Below are 14,995 nucleotides of genomic sequence, written 5' to 3'. Positions count from 1 at the left end.
GCTGTTTCACGATGTATTTGCATGACAATGTCACACAGTCATGACTGTAGAGTCAATTTTTAAGTGTATGTAAACCAAGCCGATGTCTCTGTTTTTTAAAAAAGTATTTTGTTTTACTAAACTTTAGCATTTATTTCAAGTACAGCTCTTTCTTTGTGTGTTTACTTACTGAATGTAGTTTTCTTCAAGTGTGTTGTCTTCATTTCATTAATTTAATTTGCTGTTTACTTAAAATTGTCTGTTTCCTTTTAAGTTTGGTGCGTTCTTCAGATCTGGTGCATTTCTCAGATTTGTTGTTTCCATTAATATCCAGAAAAAAACATGTAGTTCAGTTTACATAATATTTTATTGACCTGTGTTCACTGCTAACAAAGCTGTAAATGGTTTTAGAATGTTCTACTTGGTTTCACTGTAGTCTCTTTATGACATCAGCAGCTTTGTGATGTATCAAACTGCATCAGTGGGTCTGATTATAATGCATCCTGACATCACATGGTGACAGTAATATATGTTTATCTGGTGACTAGGTTACTCTTTATTTGCAAATAATAGAACTACCCACTTATACCCGGACCCCACCCACCCCCCACATACACATTTGTGTTTTAGTTTTCTAACTGTGGTAATCCATGTTATTTGTTTAATTGTTTTAGGATAGGCAAGTAAGGGAAAAAGTCACTAGTCACTACTGCTACTCTATCCATTGTTGAGGATATGGACTTAAGGCCAGCAGATTAATGCAGAGATTTACACTACTTCTTAAACTACTATCTACTGTCTATAAAGTCATTCTGGTTGTGACATTTGTCATAGCTTTTACAGCCTTGTGCAGTAAACAACCTGGTTAAGATATATAGTTAAGTGCAAAGGTTATATAAATCACACAGTAGTAGTTGTATTCTTTTAAAATATACCAGTTCACTGGGTTCATAATCAATTAACTGGTATTTCTTATTTCCCACAGTTGTTGAACCTTGTGAAATTTTACACAGCACAGCTAAAACATGATTTATTTAGAAGAAATATACAAATACTGGGACCTGTAATTTAGCCAAGACCAAAAACAAGTTATTTTAAGAGTAATTCACAATGACTCGCCTCTGAGCTTCTGGTTAAAACAGCCAACAAGCTTGAGGCCTTTTATTAAGAACTGTCTTCCAGGAACATAAAAATAAGAAGCAGATCAATTGACATTTTAATCTCATCATGGGATTGAGGTTTGAGAGAGCCTTTGTTCTGCAAACCAGCAACATACTGAATATCTATTTTCTTTTTATTTATTTTTTTTAAGAAATCTACTATATGTCTACCCACAAAGGCTAAGTTTTGCTAATCGTCTGGCTTCAGCAAGGAACATCACCATCAAAATCCAGCTTATGTCTGGAGAGGATGCAAGCCACGCAATGCCGGTAAATAACACAGTAAAAAAACTGCCTAGTGTACAGATTACATCTAAAGGGTCTATTGAAAACATTCATAATATGATCATGTCAATGACAAAACCCACATCAAGTCTATTGCCATTAATATCCAAGATATGAATTCATTCTTCCAAGTCTGTGAATTCAAAACAGGCATGACTTCTGAGGATTTCCTGCAGTAAAATGTTTCTCTTTGACTTTTGACTTTTCTATTATAAATACTTAGTCTACACGGGTATCAATTGCTGTATTTTTTTTTTTTTTTTTTTATCACTTTAGGTTATTTTCGGGAAATCCAGTGGTCCAGAGTTTGTACATGAAGTATATACTACCATTACTTATCACAACAAGTAGGTATTCCAGAGCACATATCTTTAATAACTGCATATAGAAACCCACTATATGGAATAGTTTAGAATTCAGTAACTTCACATAAAGACTAGAATTACTAATTGAATAGTTTTAGTATCTCATAGGGAAAAATAAACAAACATGGAATTAGATAAGAATATTATATTAGCTTACTGGTTAACTGTCCTATACTACTAGAGCTGTCTGCACTTTTTTAAGGTGAGTTATCTTTCCTAGACATGAATATAGGCCTATTTCATCTTGGCAATTTAAGTGTTTTAAAATTACCTACGCTAACAACTATTACTGAAAGCTCATTTGCATTTAGCATTGACTGCACGAGCGGTTTTATTTTTATTTGAAGATAACAGTAATATATATATATATAATATACCTATATCTATATATATATCTCTATATATATATATCTTTATCTATATCTATATCTATATCTATATATATCTCTATATATATATCTTTATCTATATCTATATCTATATATATATATATATATATATATATATATATATATATATGCGAATACTTTGGGGCTGACCTTCATATTGCAGTTGGTTTAATGTGTAATAAGGCAAAGGGTTGTGGAAGCAGACATTTTCAGTGTATTTTTCTTCTGTAGGTCTCCAGATTTTTATGAAGAAGTGAAAATTAAACTCCCCGCCAAACTCACAGAGAAACATCACCTTCTCTTCACCTTCTATCACATCAGCTGCCAGCCGAAACAGAACCAGACAGCCAGTGTGGAAACCCTCATTGGATACTCAGTAAGTTGCACTGAAGATTGTGTGTGTTGTCTTATACTGTAGCTGTCAGTAGGACATTTTGAGTTGAACAAACTGTATGTTATGAAGGGAACATGGTGTTTAATGCTGCCTATTTTTAATAATATTGGGTGAAATATTTAAATAGCATTGCATTGACCATTTGAACACTTTACGGTTCTCTCTTGTGTGTGCGTGTGTGTGTGAATACAAATAAACCAGTTTGTCTCCTTGACCAAAGATGAGACATTTGGCATTCATGTGATTTATTCATAAAATGTTAATCAATGTATCCATAGATTTTAATATGTATGTTCTTGGTTTTCAGTGGTTTCCAATTCTAGTCAATGAGCGGTTGCAGACTGGACAACATTGTCTTCCTGTAGCTTTGGACAGACTGCCCAACAATTACTCATTACATTCTCCAGAGGTATGTTCAAGCATCAGATGCATTCATTCATGTGCAGGTAATTGGTAGTCTTAGGTGAGGAGAAACCTCAGAAACTGAAGCTTATTAGGTATAGACAGCACCAAAGTAGAGGATTTTGATACAGCTGGTTGTTTGGTGACAGCAGTAGAAGGGGTTGAAGAATGTATTTCTGCCCCTTAGTGGATGTAAGAAATACATCAATAAGACATACTTTACATCCACTAGGGGCAGAGTGTTGCAGGGGGGCAGGTCAGTGGTTTTACACTGGTGTATCAGAGGTTAGACATCATTCTATAGGTGAGCTTTAAACGTCTTAAAAAGTCCCCAATATGTAATAAATGAAACAAGAAAATGATAATGTGACTCTAAACAAGAAACTAATATATTAGTTAGGCTTTTAAGGTGATTTGCCTATAGTATAATTACCTACTTAAATAAAACCTTCATTCATTAAACTCTTTGACATCCACACTTCTGTGTACCTTAGAAATTCCCTGCCCAGACACCTCCAATAAAATGGGTAGAAGGTCATAAGGGAGTCTTCAATCTCGAAGTGCAAGCTGTCTCTTCTGTGCACACACAGGTAAGCTCCATCTCAAATACCCACAATCTATGCCTGAATACTGTTTTCCTTTTCCCCCTTTTTTTCTTCCTATTTATTACAGATACGTGGCAAGAGTTCCGGATTAAGATGAATTGTTGCCCTTTTGATTTTCATACATTCATTCACTAAATAAATCAGAACAAAGTGTTTGAATGATAGAAAGCACTCTTTTCCACTGTGGGCAAATTGCCCTTGTCATACATTTACTACAGAGTAAGCAATTTAAAAAAACAGTAATTACCTAACTACACCCAGTAAACCTTGAGTGTCTTGGGAATATCTTTTTACAGCAGGCCTAATTTGACAAAGATTTCTGTAGTTATTTTAAGATATATTCAATTCCAACCAAGCTCTCCCGCTTCTGTGCAGGATAACCACTTGGAGCGGTTCTTCACTCTGTGCCATGCTCTTGAGGGCCGGGTAACATTCCCTATCCGCGTTCTAGATGACAAGATCCTAGAGAGCAAACTGGAGCACGAGCTTAAAATGAGCATCATCTCTCTGTCCTCGTCTCGTCTGGAGCCGCTGGTCCTCTTCTTGTACCAAGTGCTGGATAAACTGTTTCACCTCATTGTGCAGCCCATGGTCATTGCAGGACAGGCAGGTATGAATCAGTGTATGGGCATGACATCCATGAAAATGAACCCCAGGTTCCCACTCAGCCCTTATAATAGTTAAATGCGGTGTACCATGTCTAGGTCATCTTACCTCATCAGTCGTCGAGGTCCAAGCATATCACTGGCTGAAAAGCATGTCAATCATAAAGTTGGAAAAGTAATTGCCTAGGAAAAGGAAAAGCTATCCAATGAGGACATAAGTAAGATATACATGTGATGGACAAACTAGTCCTTAGTAATTGACTGTGGTTTACATCCCATCTGCACAGCAGGTAAGATTTAGGGATTTCATTAGCTATATATTTTAATACCATATCACTTTTAGGCAGTCTCTTAAACGTTTGTTAAATATAGGTTTGACAGTACTTTTTTAAAGTTGCAAATAAACAATCAATAATGTGGTTTCTATTCTACAGCCAATTTTGCCCAGATTGCTTTTGAGTCTGTGGTATCAGTTGTGAACAGTCTCCACAACAGTCAAGAACTTGCAAAGGACCAACATGGAAGAAACTGCTTGCTGGCATCATATGTCTACTTTGTGTTCCGACTGCCAGACACACACAGAGAGCTCTTGAATACAGGTAAATTACTGAGCAAATGAAAAATAAATAAATAAATGAGTACCCAGTTAATAAATAATATGTATCCTTAACAACTCCACTCATTAGAATACAGAAGTTCTCTTCCTAAAACTTAACACTTGAATTTGTGTATTATTTTCTGATCCATGTTTTCTGAGATGTAGCTCTAAATATCCACACTTCATTGCCCTCTGTGTCGAGTGCTGCATTACTACTGGTCTTAGACGGTAGATGTCAACATCTGCGACTGTAATTAAGAGTTCAGCTTTCATATTCAAGATATTCTAAACACCCATCAGCTTCGGATAAAATTATCTGCTAAATGACTGATTGATAAACTTACAGCACATATAGACAGGTAGGATTCTTTATGATAGAATATGGAATGGAATTTCAGTGACAGTAGATGCATCCTAGTCTGTCCAAGGTCACCACTTCTTTAGGGTTCTACAGGGCCTGCTTTATCATTAAGGCCTGGTTTCTTCCTGCAGGCTCAGCGATGTCTTCGGTTGTCCCCGAGGCTCGCTATTACACAATGGGGCGTGCCAGTGCTTCCACTGTTGGTTCTAAGCTCCTTCAGTCACGGGTTCTAAGCAGCAGCAACCCTGACATCCCTGCCCCCCAGGCTGCAGCTGACCAGGAGGTCCAAAACATCATGACACCCAAGGTGGCGCAGTTTTATTGCTGTATTTAATAACAAAACTACTCAGAAAATTGTTTGATTATCCAAAGAGATGGGGATGTAGTGTAGTCACTTAAAGTTCTGTTGATATGTATGTCACACACATGTTATATATTTATAGAACATATCATCTCATGGTAATGATGAAACTACTGGGACATTCATTAGCACACATTCTTGATACAAAATCAAAATGCATATTGTAATGTATTTATATATATTTTGTTCTTCTTCAGGGTATGAATATCCCTGGAAATCGAATGTCTTCCTATGTAGAAGTTTCTAACTACTTCCAGAATACTGCTGGTAGTTCAAGAGCTACACACAAAAAGGTAAACAAGGTGGTGTTATCAAACTGTTATTCATGCATGAAGTAAAAAGATACAATAATTGTATTTGTCTGTTTGTAGTTGGTCCAGTTTCGGTTTTACACTTGTTTGGTCCATTTTGGTTTACAGTTTTGCTGATTTTGGTGCTATTCATCAACAAGATTTATGTTTGTTATATTTTAATGTATTGAAAGGATATGTCATGCCATTACATCATAATGCCGGTTGTTTATGTGTGTTTATTCCTCTTGAACATTGCTTTCTGATGTTTTGATTCCTGATAGCAATTCCACGAGGAGCTGGCTCTTCAGATGGTGGTCAGTACTGGTGTATGTAGAGAAAATGCCTATAAATACGCCTGGTTCTTTTTTGAGCTTCTGGTAAGGTCCTCTGTTTTTAAGTCATACTGTACATTTAATGATAACTTTGGTTAATTGTGTTTTATGTTTGCATTGATCTAGTGATCATTGACCTGTTAATGTTGCAGGTTAAAAGCATGGCCCAGTATGTTTGCCAAATGGAGAAACAGGGCACCCCTCGCAGAAGTCGTTTTTCAGATCGATTTAAGGATGACATCGCCACTATTGTGAATGTAGTGACTGCCGAGATTGGAACAATTTTAGTAAAGCAGCAAAAGGTAAACTGAAGAATATAGAAGATATACTGTGATACATCATAATCCTTGTTTCTTTTCAAGATAAATAGGGCACTGCTTTGTAAAAACTAAAATAAGTGTAAAATATCCTATTAAGCATTACCCATATTATTTAGTGCATCGTATAGCGTGAACTTTAGCGACTTTACCTTAGTATTGATTGGTTAAGTTTAGCAGAATACTGTATCTATGCTAATTTGGATTTTAATCTCATCAGTGCTCACAAATGATTAATTATCAGACTTGTATTAACACCTTTGCATTCTGTTGTTTCTTAAAGGAAATTGAACAAGCAGAAAAGATCAACATTAGCCTGGCGTTTTTCTTGTATGATCTCCTGTCTCTCATGGACCGTGGCTTTGTCTTTCAACTTGTACGGAACTACTGCAATCAGGTAACTACAGGGTCTAGGAATACTTAGGCATTTGGCTGGATAGTGCATTAATGTTTTAAAATGCTTATTGATAGCTTAAATAAAATAAAATCTAGACTTTATTGTAACAAATCTTCTTTTATACATTCCACCAAATATGTCTTAGTTCAAATGTCTTTACTCCATTGTGGCAGAGCAGGGCTCTGCCCTTGGAAATATTGGCAGGGATGGGGTTAAATTATCCTCCCTGCCCAGGTTTATTGTGTCAGGTGGGACTAATTACCAATCAATTAGCACCTCTGTTTGGGTGGGGCAGATGGCCACTGTGTGTCCAAATGCCCCAGAACCAGGGCACCACTTATCTACTATAAATAATAAACACAGTATAAACACACACAGAACACAAACACGATCACAAGTCCAGAGTGAGTGCTGAAGTGCAAGTGGTGTAATACAATTTATTAGTGAACACGGGTGCAGTGAAGTCCGGGTTGGGTGCTGGCCTTAACCCTTTGCAGTCAATTTATTAAGTGCGCGTCAGGTCCAATTTATTTTCACACGCGCAGTTAATTTTAGACGCGCTGTTTAAAAGTATTTTTTTTTCACAGTCAAACGGGTTTAAAAGGCCCTGCATATCAACAAAGCACTCACTAGGCATCTCCAGCCCCGCCCCACCCTTTCGTTCGCTATCGCTTTCACATATGCTAAGAAATAAATAAATAATAATAATAATAATAATAATAGTACATACCAGTGGGCAGCAGTGTGGAGTAGTGGTTAGGGCTCTGGACTCTTGACCAGAGGGTCGTGGGTTCAATCCCTGGTAGGGGACACTGCTGCTGTACCCTTGAGCAAGGTACTTTACCTAGATTGCTCCAGTAAAAAAAAACCCAACTGTATAAATGGGTAATTGTATGTAAAAAATAATGTGATATCTAAGTCGCCCTGGATAAGGGCGTCTGCTAAGAAATAAATAATAATAATAATACCGATCAATCATCTCCTGATCACTCGTTTTATCACCAAACTCCTCAATAATGCGATCCAAATTACTATTTTATTACTATAACATCTCAAAAAAGCTCTGCAAATGTCCGTGTTATTCTCTGTGCGCTGATTCAGTAACAGGCAGCTTGTTTGCTTATGGCCCCCCCTATCTGATGTCAGGGGCAAGTATGACTATTCATGAGATACGCCCCCCTTTTTTTTTTTTTTTTTTAGGCTTGTCTCGGCTCCTGTCACTCCCAATCAGCCATTGAATGGTTTTCTTGGCTTTTTCCGGCGAAAAAACAGCTAGAAACCCGTTTTTTGCGTTTTTTTGATGATGTCGGACAGGGTCTGACATTGGACCGGATAGGAATAATTGCAATGTCAGACCAGATCCGACATAGGACCGCAAAGGGTTAAACACAAACAATAAACACGAAGTAAAAACTTACAGAAATAAGGCTTCCAGGCTGAGCTTTGCCTTCACTGGATTGCAAAATTAACAAAAAAAACCAGCACACAAAGAAAAATCACCCTTGCTTCCTCAGCTACCTCTCTCTACTGAGGAGCTGAGGCCTCCTTTTATGTCAGGTGGCTGGGTGCTAATTGATTGGTAATTAGTCCCACCTGACACAACAAACCTGGGCAGGGAGGAGAATTTAACCCCATCCCTGCCAATATTTCCCAGGGCAGTGCCCTGCTCTGCGACATCCCTATTTTAGATTATGGTTTAATAGGCCTCTAAAGGCTTATTAAACAAAACTAGATGTTTTATACCATTCTGCTGTAAGATTTGTCACTGGTGCCCCCTACAGAACTCACCATCGCGACCTTAACAATCTGGCCCTCTTTATATACAAGTTGACTGAAACACGGGTATATGTTAATTGACCAAACCTTAATTGGGAAAACGCCTTTCTTCTTCATTGTACAACTTAAGAGCCAGTAATTTTATTAAACTGGCTGTTCCCAGGATATCCTAATGTATTGTGTTGTTGTTGTTTGCTGTGGTTGTGTGTCTCTTGCCAGGTTGTCAGTGTAAAAGAGAATTTGTTCTCAATTGGCTCATCTGGATAAATAAAGGTTTTGATTGATTTATTGGCTATTTTGCAAGCCTGTTCATTAATTTAGTGCTTTAAAAGTCAAATATTTTTAAGACATCTTCATTTTTTTCTTTAGACAATAATATTTCTTTTGAGTTTGGTTAACCACTGTTGTTTGCTTCTCAGAATTTGGTTTTATACTGTTGTAGATGTGTGTCTTCATTACCCGTGTTTGCTTCTCAGAATTTGGTTTTATACTGTTCCAGATGTGTGTCAAGCTGAATTCCATGCCCACTCTCATTTCAATGAGGCTGGAGTTCCTGAGGATCCTGTGCAGCCATGAACATTATCTTAATCTCAACCTGTTCTTTGTGAATCCCACCTCTGCCCCAGCATCACCATGCCCATCACTGTCTTCCCAGGTAACATGCACTGTTGGTACAACACTTGTTAATGGTTTACTATTCTAATAAATGCACAGGCTGTTTTACCAGAACAAAATAGGCAGAGTGGAATTCTTAACTGGCAGCATTTCATAAAACATTTAACTTCTTTTGAATGTTTTGTTTTCATTTTGTATATGAATCAATTATAAAAGTTTACATCTGTATATCATAGAAAACTGTATACAGTCTTGTCATTGTAGTTCTGTGTTTTAGTATCAGTCAGTTTAGCATGATAACATTATGTCTTTATTTGACAGAACTCAAGCTCTTGCTCCAGCATTCAGGACCAGAAGATTGCAAGTATGTTTGATCTGTCTCAAGAGTACAGACAGCAGCACTTCCTGACAGGGCTCCTCTTCACGGAGCTCAGTGCAGCCCTCGACCTGGAGACTGAGGGGTGCGTGCAGGCTTTTTTATTGACCACAGAAATATGTAGAATTCAGCACGCCGTTGAATTACAAGACAATACATACTACTTGGAATTGCATTTAGATTACATTTCAGCAGTAGTGTAGTCCTAAATCTTAAAGTACCGGAACGCCAATTAAAATATTGATTTTTCTCAAACAAGTTATACTAATTCACGCTTTATTTATACATTGAACTTGAGGTAACATTTAATAGGTAAAGTATGCGTCTCGCATGCGACTTTTTAGGCTACACCCCCTTGATCAGTGCTGCCACGCATTTTTCCAGCAATTTGACTGGTTATCAGAGAGTGTAACATCAACACTGGGGAATCAGATTCTGTTTTTTTTTGTTCCTAGTGTCTATTCAATGGAAAGACTAATTTGATTTCCCAACGGGAAATAGATTGCTTCATTGGTGCCCGGGCACCGAAATTAGACTGGTCGGGCACCATATAAACATGTTCATAACAAATTGGTAAAGATTATTAAGTTAATTCTTAAGTCAGGTTCTGCCTATAGAAAAAAGATGTTCCGGCATGTTCTGGCTCAACTACACTAGTGCATTTCAGAAATGAAAACCTTATACCCAACAGGCTTTATAACCTCCATTGTAGGTTATGAAAGTATTATCAATGACAGTGGTTGAGGGGCTTGCAAGATTGTGTATGTTTCATTTATAAAACTCTTGAATAAAACAGATAGCCATTGGCTACTACCCATTTGCTAACTACCTATACATGCATGTGGATGAATTCCATCAGTTTTATTATGAAGACCATGCCCTTTTTTTGCACAAAGATCTTTCTTGTTTGTTGTCACAGAATCAGCAAGGTTCAGAAGAAGGCTATTAATGCCACTCACAGCTTGCTGTGTTCACACGACTTGGACCAGCGATGCAGTCGCCCAGAAGTGAGGTCTAAAATAGCTGCACTCTACCTTCCTCTGGTCGGCATTATTATGGATTCCTTGAGTCATTTGGATTTCACAGGTATAAAAAAAAGTTTGGTTGTAATTATTTACATGCAAGTAGTGAAGTAACCACTTGAAATCCTAATGCCTTCTTTGTCTTCTAGTTGCAGAGACTCGAGGTGGCAAGGGGAAGCCAGAGGAGGAGCCGGAACCTGTAACACCAATCAGTCAAACGGTTGCTATGGCAATTGCAGGGAATCCATTTAATCCGCTGACAAGAAACACTCTAACATCAATGACATCTGCGGTATGTACAACATACTATACTGTATGCAGATGACCTATAAATGCACATGAAAATGCTTAAATGCACATGAATATTTCTGTTGGTTTAATTGAGCTAATTTTGTATATTAATATCTTACAAAGCTGTGTGGAATGCACATCACTAGACAAATATAGTCTATTAAAACTATAGGATTTTAAGACCACTACCTGGGTGTATTTCAAATGTAGACAACATTCCCAGCTACTCAAAGTCTGTTGGGCAGTTTGACTGGATAGGTAGCATCTACAGTAAACAACTTGCAAATCTGAAAATCAGAGGATGAGTGTTTTAAAGACTACTTAAGCTCTTCATAAGGCAACTTTGTTTTTGTGTTTTGTTTTTATTTTCAGTCTGGAAAGTCAAGTGGGGCGTTAACAGCTGAAACCAGCCGGAACCTACTTATCTGTTTCTTGTGGATAATGAAGAATGCTGATCAAATTCTGATTCAAAAATGGGCAATGGACCTACCCTCTTCCCAGCTAAACCGTCTTTTGGAACTGCTGTACATATGTGTCTCGTGTTTTGAGTACAAGGTCAGGAGCATGTTGTATCAGATTGATGTATATTGGGTCTAATCCCTACTATACAGTTTAGCACAGGATAAATTTATAGGGGCCTATTCGTAAAACATTTTACACAAAATGCATTCCGATTCATTTTACAAAACTAAATCCAAAAAAGATCTGTTTATTCAAAGGTTCTTAAAAAGATTTGAATTAGTCATTTTTCAAAACTGAATTTAACTGCCTCGAGAAAATGTCCCTTGAGTTATAGCCAATGATTTTAACTCATGCATTAGCAAAATGATTACTTTTAGGGTGTCTTCCTAGGTTTACATTTAAACATGCTAATGATTCCACACTAATGTATCCAGGCTTCAGAAACATATTTCTTGTGTGTGTGTGTGTGTTTTTTTTTTTTAAGGGGAACTATAAGTCCCTATTTTAAGGGGCTGGTTTTTCAAAACTTTTTATCTGGATAATCTTTTAATCTGGATTTTTATCTGGATCTGGTTTTTCAGAAAATGTCACTGCTGGATTACATTTATCCAATTTACAAATAATTGCAAATACAAAATCAGTTTTTAATGTAATTTTTTTTTTAATGTAATTTCGATCACAAAATAAAGGATTTCAAAAGGAGATACAGTATTCAAGACATTATTAGTCTTAATCATCATGTCCGTGTGTTTCTCTTTGTTCTCTCCAGGGGAAGCAGGCGAACTCCGACAAAGTAAGTACCCAGGCTCTTCAGAAGTCCCAGCAAGCAAAAGCCAGACTAGAGGAGGCCTTACTGGGAGGAATGGGAGCGAGAGGAGAGATGATGAAACGCAGCAGAGGTACAGCAGGTACAGTAGGAATGGAAACCGAAAATGCTAAAAAAACATTAAAGCTGGCAGTTTTTGTACTATAACATGAAAAAAATAGAAAGTCTTTGTTATGTTTTTTGTATTTGCAGAGAAAAAAAGTATTACAATGTTCTTTAGTAGAAGATTTTGTATTTTGGCAACACGTTATCTTGGTAATTCACACTGATGTACGGTTATTTTAAACAGGGAATGAAAGGATTCAAGGACTAAATGAAAACTTGAGATGGAGAAAAGATTTGACACAATGGAGGCAAACTAATGACAGGCAGGACAAGTATGTAAAAAACCTTTAAATGTGTGATAATAACCAAGGGCTGTATGCTGTATAAACTACTACGTGGAACAAAGCTTTGAACAAAATGTTCATTCATATCGTTAGCTTAATATAATGATTTAGAGGTAGATGTACTAAGGTAGGCCAGTCGCAGCGCAAACATACCACAATTTGCATTTTCGTTACGACAATTCGCATGTCCGACATAAGGAGGTGTCGGGTTTTAAAAAAATACAATAAAATCGCACACACATACATTTACAATTCTCGATGTATTTTAAATATAAATCATTGTGCTGAAATAACACTAATATGTTTTTGGTACGCTACACATTACATTATGTAAAAATATAAATCTGTACAGTAGGCCTATACAGTATACAGTACAGTAGTAAAATCAAATGAATACCTAGCGCACTTTTTTGTACTTTAGCATACTGGTAACACAAAATAAATCATGCTGCTGCATTGTAAAGATTATTTTAAATTGAAACTAAATGATTTTAGGATTTGTTATTATTTTATTATTTTTAACTTGGTCTACTTAGTAGCCTAGACAATTAACACAAAATAGATCATGGTCCTATACAGATGCTCAGAATGAGCTGGAGGGGTTAGTGGCACATGTGTGCAGTCTATTGCTCCCAACACGCTGGGAAAACCAGAAATGTCACAGAAATTTGTTTTGAAGGCTTGTAAGTACACCCTGACTTTAGTGAAAATTAGATACTTGGGTGTTTGTCTCAAATATATTGAGCACAACTGGCAACACACGAGAAAAAGCAGACTGGGAAATGCCAGCAACAATTGAGACGGTTTAGAACATGCTTTCAAAAGTTCTTAACAAATTGATGCAATTGTAAGTGTTGCAATTGCCCGCAGCTTTAGTACATCTCATTACAATATTTTTGATCCCTCATTTGCACTCTTATCTCCACCCTGTTTTTGCGAATTTCTGCAGGAACTCCCAGAATTAAGGCTAAAGTGCAAATAAGAACTACGGCTGCAAAGCATTCGTTAAAATGATGCTAACAGCGTTGGGTTTGTTTAGAACACTTCATGCTTCCTTCTGGTTTGCATGTGGTTTACAACGATTGCGACAGGCGCAACACTTTCGTACATCTACCCCTTAATGTTGATATTTTGTTTCACTTTGACTGAGGTGAAGTCATTTTTTCTCCTGCCACAACACTGTAAGGGCACTGTAAGGGAATAGGACTCCACCCTGGAACTATGTGCTGCTTTTAGTATCACGGGACACCAAAGAGGAAAGGGGTAAACCATTCATTCCAGCTGCAGTGTGTTGCAGTGCGGTGGCAGACTGCAATGTTTTTGGAAAGTCAGTGAAAATAAAACCTGCAAGACAACAAGCAGTATCTTTGTATCCCACAACATCTCAATAATGTTACTTCTAAATCATTCATGCTACTTCAAGTTATTTTTTTAGAACTGATTGATGTGCGTTACTTATTAATGTATTTATTTTGTCTAGAACAAAAGATGAGCTTGAGCAAGAAGCTATCATCAGTGGCAATTTGGCCACGGAGTCTAATCTGATCATTTTAGACCTCCTAGAAATCATTATCCAGGTATGGCACCAAATTACTTTGTTCTGACTTCATTCTCACATGAATATCTTTGCCTATACTTCAGCCATTTAAAAAAAAAAGATATCTGTGTCTGTTTTAAGTCTGAAGTGTGCAGAGTCCTGAAACATCCAGAACATCCCTGGGATTATGTGTTTTTAAAACTACTCCAGCGCTTCTGAATGCAGAACTCCAGGTGGTCTTGTCCTCCAGGTCTGCTGCTGAATAATTGTTCTTTACTTGTTCCTGCAGAGTATTTCTAACTCAGACTGCAAAGACAATGTGCTGGGTGGAGTCCTGAGGGTCCTGCTGCACTCCCTCAGCTGTAACCAGAGCACCCACTACCTGGCTCACTGCTTTAGCACACTCCGATCTCTCGTTGTGAAGGTAGGGAGTAGAACCTTACAGTATGTTCTTTATGTTAGCAACCCTACAACATACAGGGCAGTCCTGTATTTCAGCTCCACTTTAAAAAGAATGTCTGAAATTAATTTTACTGTAGGGCTATGATACTGGTTGAGATAATCATAGCGCATATATAATACTGGCTTTACCAAATGCTAAGACAAACAAAAAAACAGATCATTTATTCAATTGAGCTAAACAGTGACATAAATAGACCTAAATACTGCCATCAAGGTCATTAAAATCAAGCCTCTAATAGTGCAAGTGGGTCTCTTTTTGTTCATGCGTTTCTGTTTGTAAAAATATGTACTGCAAAATGCCAGAGAGCAAGCATGAATGTTTAACAAATGAAGTGAATAACTATGCCAGACGGCTGTGCTGAAGCTGTGGTTTTGTGCTAGAGAGTGGGCAGGTCA

The 14,995-nt window shown here is 37.2% G+C and overlaps 1 protein-coding gene across 3 annotated transcripts in view; it reads left to right on the top strand.

The window, feature by feature from the left end:
- Nucleotides 1-14,995, top strand: part of LOC117968140 (dedicator of cytokinesis protein 8-like) — a 61,153-nt gene that overhangs the window by 35,738 nt on the left and 10,420 nt on the right. For 2 of the 3 annotated variants that reach the window (XM_058993227.1, XM_058993243.1), the window contains 21 exons: nt 1,292-1,409; nt 1,701-1,771; nt 2,410-2,554; nt 2,880-2,981; nt 3,469-3,564; nt 3,955-4,189; nt 4,619-4,783; nt 5,275-5,450; nt 5,702-5,797; nt 6,079-6,174; nt 6,282-6,431; nt 6,730-6,843; nt 9,119-9,274; nt 9,556-9,695; nt 10,530-10,696; nt 10,782-10,924; nt 11,296-11,478; nt 12,155-12,293; nt 12,501-12,588; nt 14,081-14,177; nt 14,427-14,561. In XM_058993227.1, coding sequence (XP_058849210.1) covers nt 1,292-1,409; nt 1,701-1,771; nt 2,410-2,554; nt 2,880-2,981; nt 3,469-3,564; nt 3,955-4,189; nt 4,619-4,783; nt 5,275-5,450; nt 5,702-5,797; nt 6,079-6,174; nt 6,282-6,431; nt 6,730-6,843; nt 9,119-9,274; nt 9,556-9,695; nt 10,530-10,696; nt 10,782-10,924; nt 11,296-11,478; nt 12,155-12,293; nt 12,501-12,588; nt 14,081-14,177; nt 14,427-14,561 — 2,812 coding nt within the window. The remainder of the gene's footprint in view (nt 1-1,291; nt 1,410-1,700; nt 1,772-2,409; nt 2,555-2,879; nt 2,982-3,468; nt 3,565-3,954; nt 4,190-4,618; nt 4,784-5,274; nt 5,451-5,701; nt 5,798-6,078; nt 6,175-6,281; nt 6,432-6,729; nt 6,844-9,118; nt 9,275-9,555; nt 9,696-10,529; nt 10,697-10,781; nt 10,925-11,295; nt 11,479-12,154; nt 12,294-12,500; nt 12,589-14,080; nt 14,178-14,426; nt 14,562-14,995) is intronic. The other variant, XM_058993236.1, reaches the window with a different exon arrangement.

This window comes from Acipenser ruthenus, chromosome 2, assembly GCF_902713425.1.
Source record: "Acipenser ruthenus chromosome 2, fAciRut3.2 maternal haplotype, whole genome shotgun sequence".
Taxonomy (NCBI): Eukaryota; Metazoa; Chordata; class Actinopteri; order Acipenseriformes; family Acipenseridae; genus Acipenser; species Acipenser ruthenus.
Note: the sequence above shows the minus strand (reverse complement) of the source record. Positions and strands in the feature narration are given on the sequence as shown.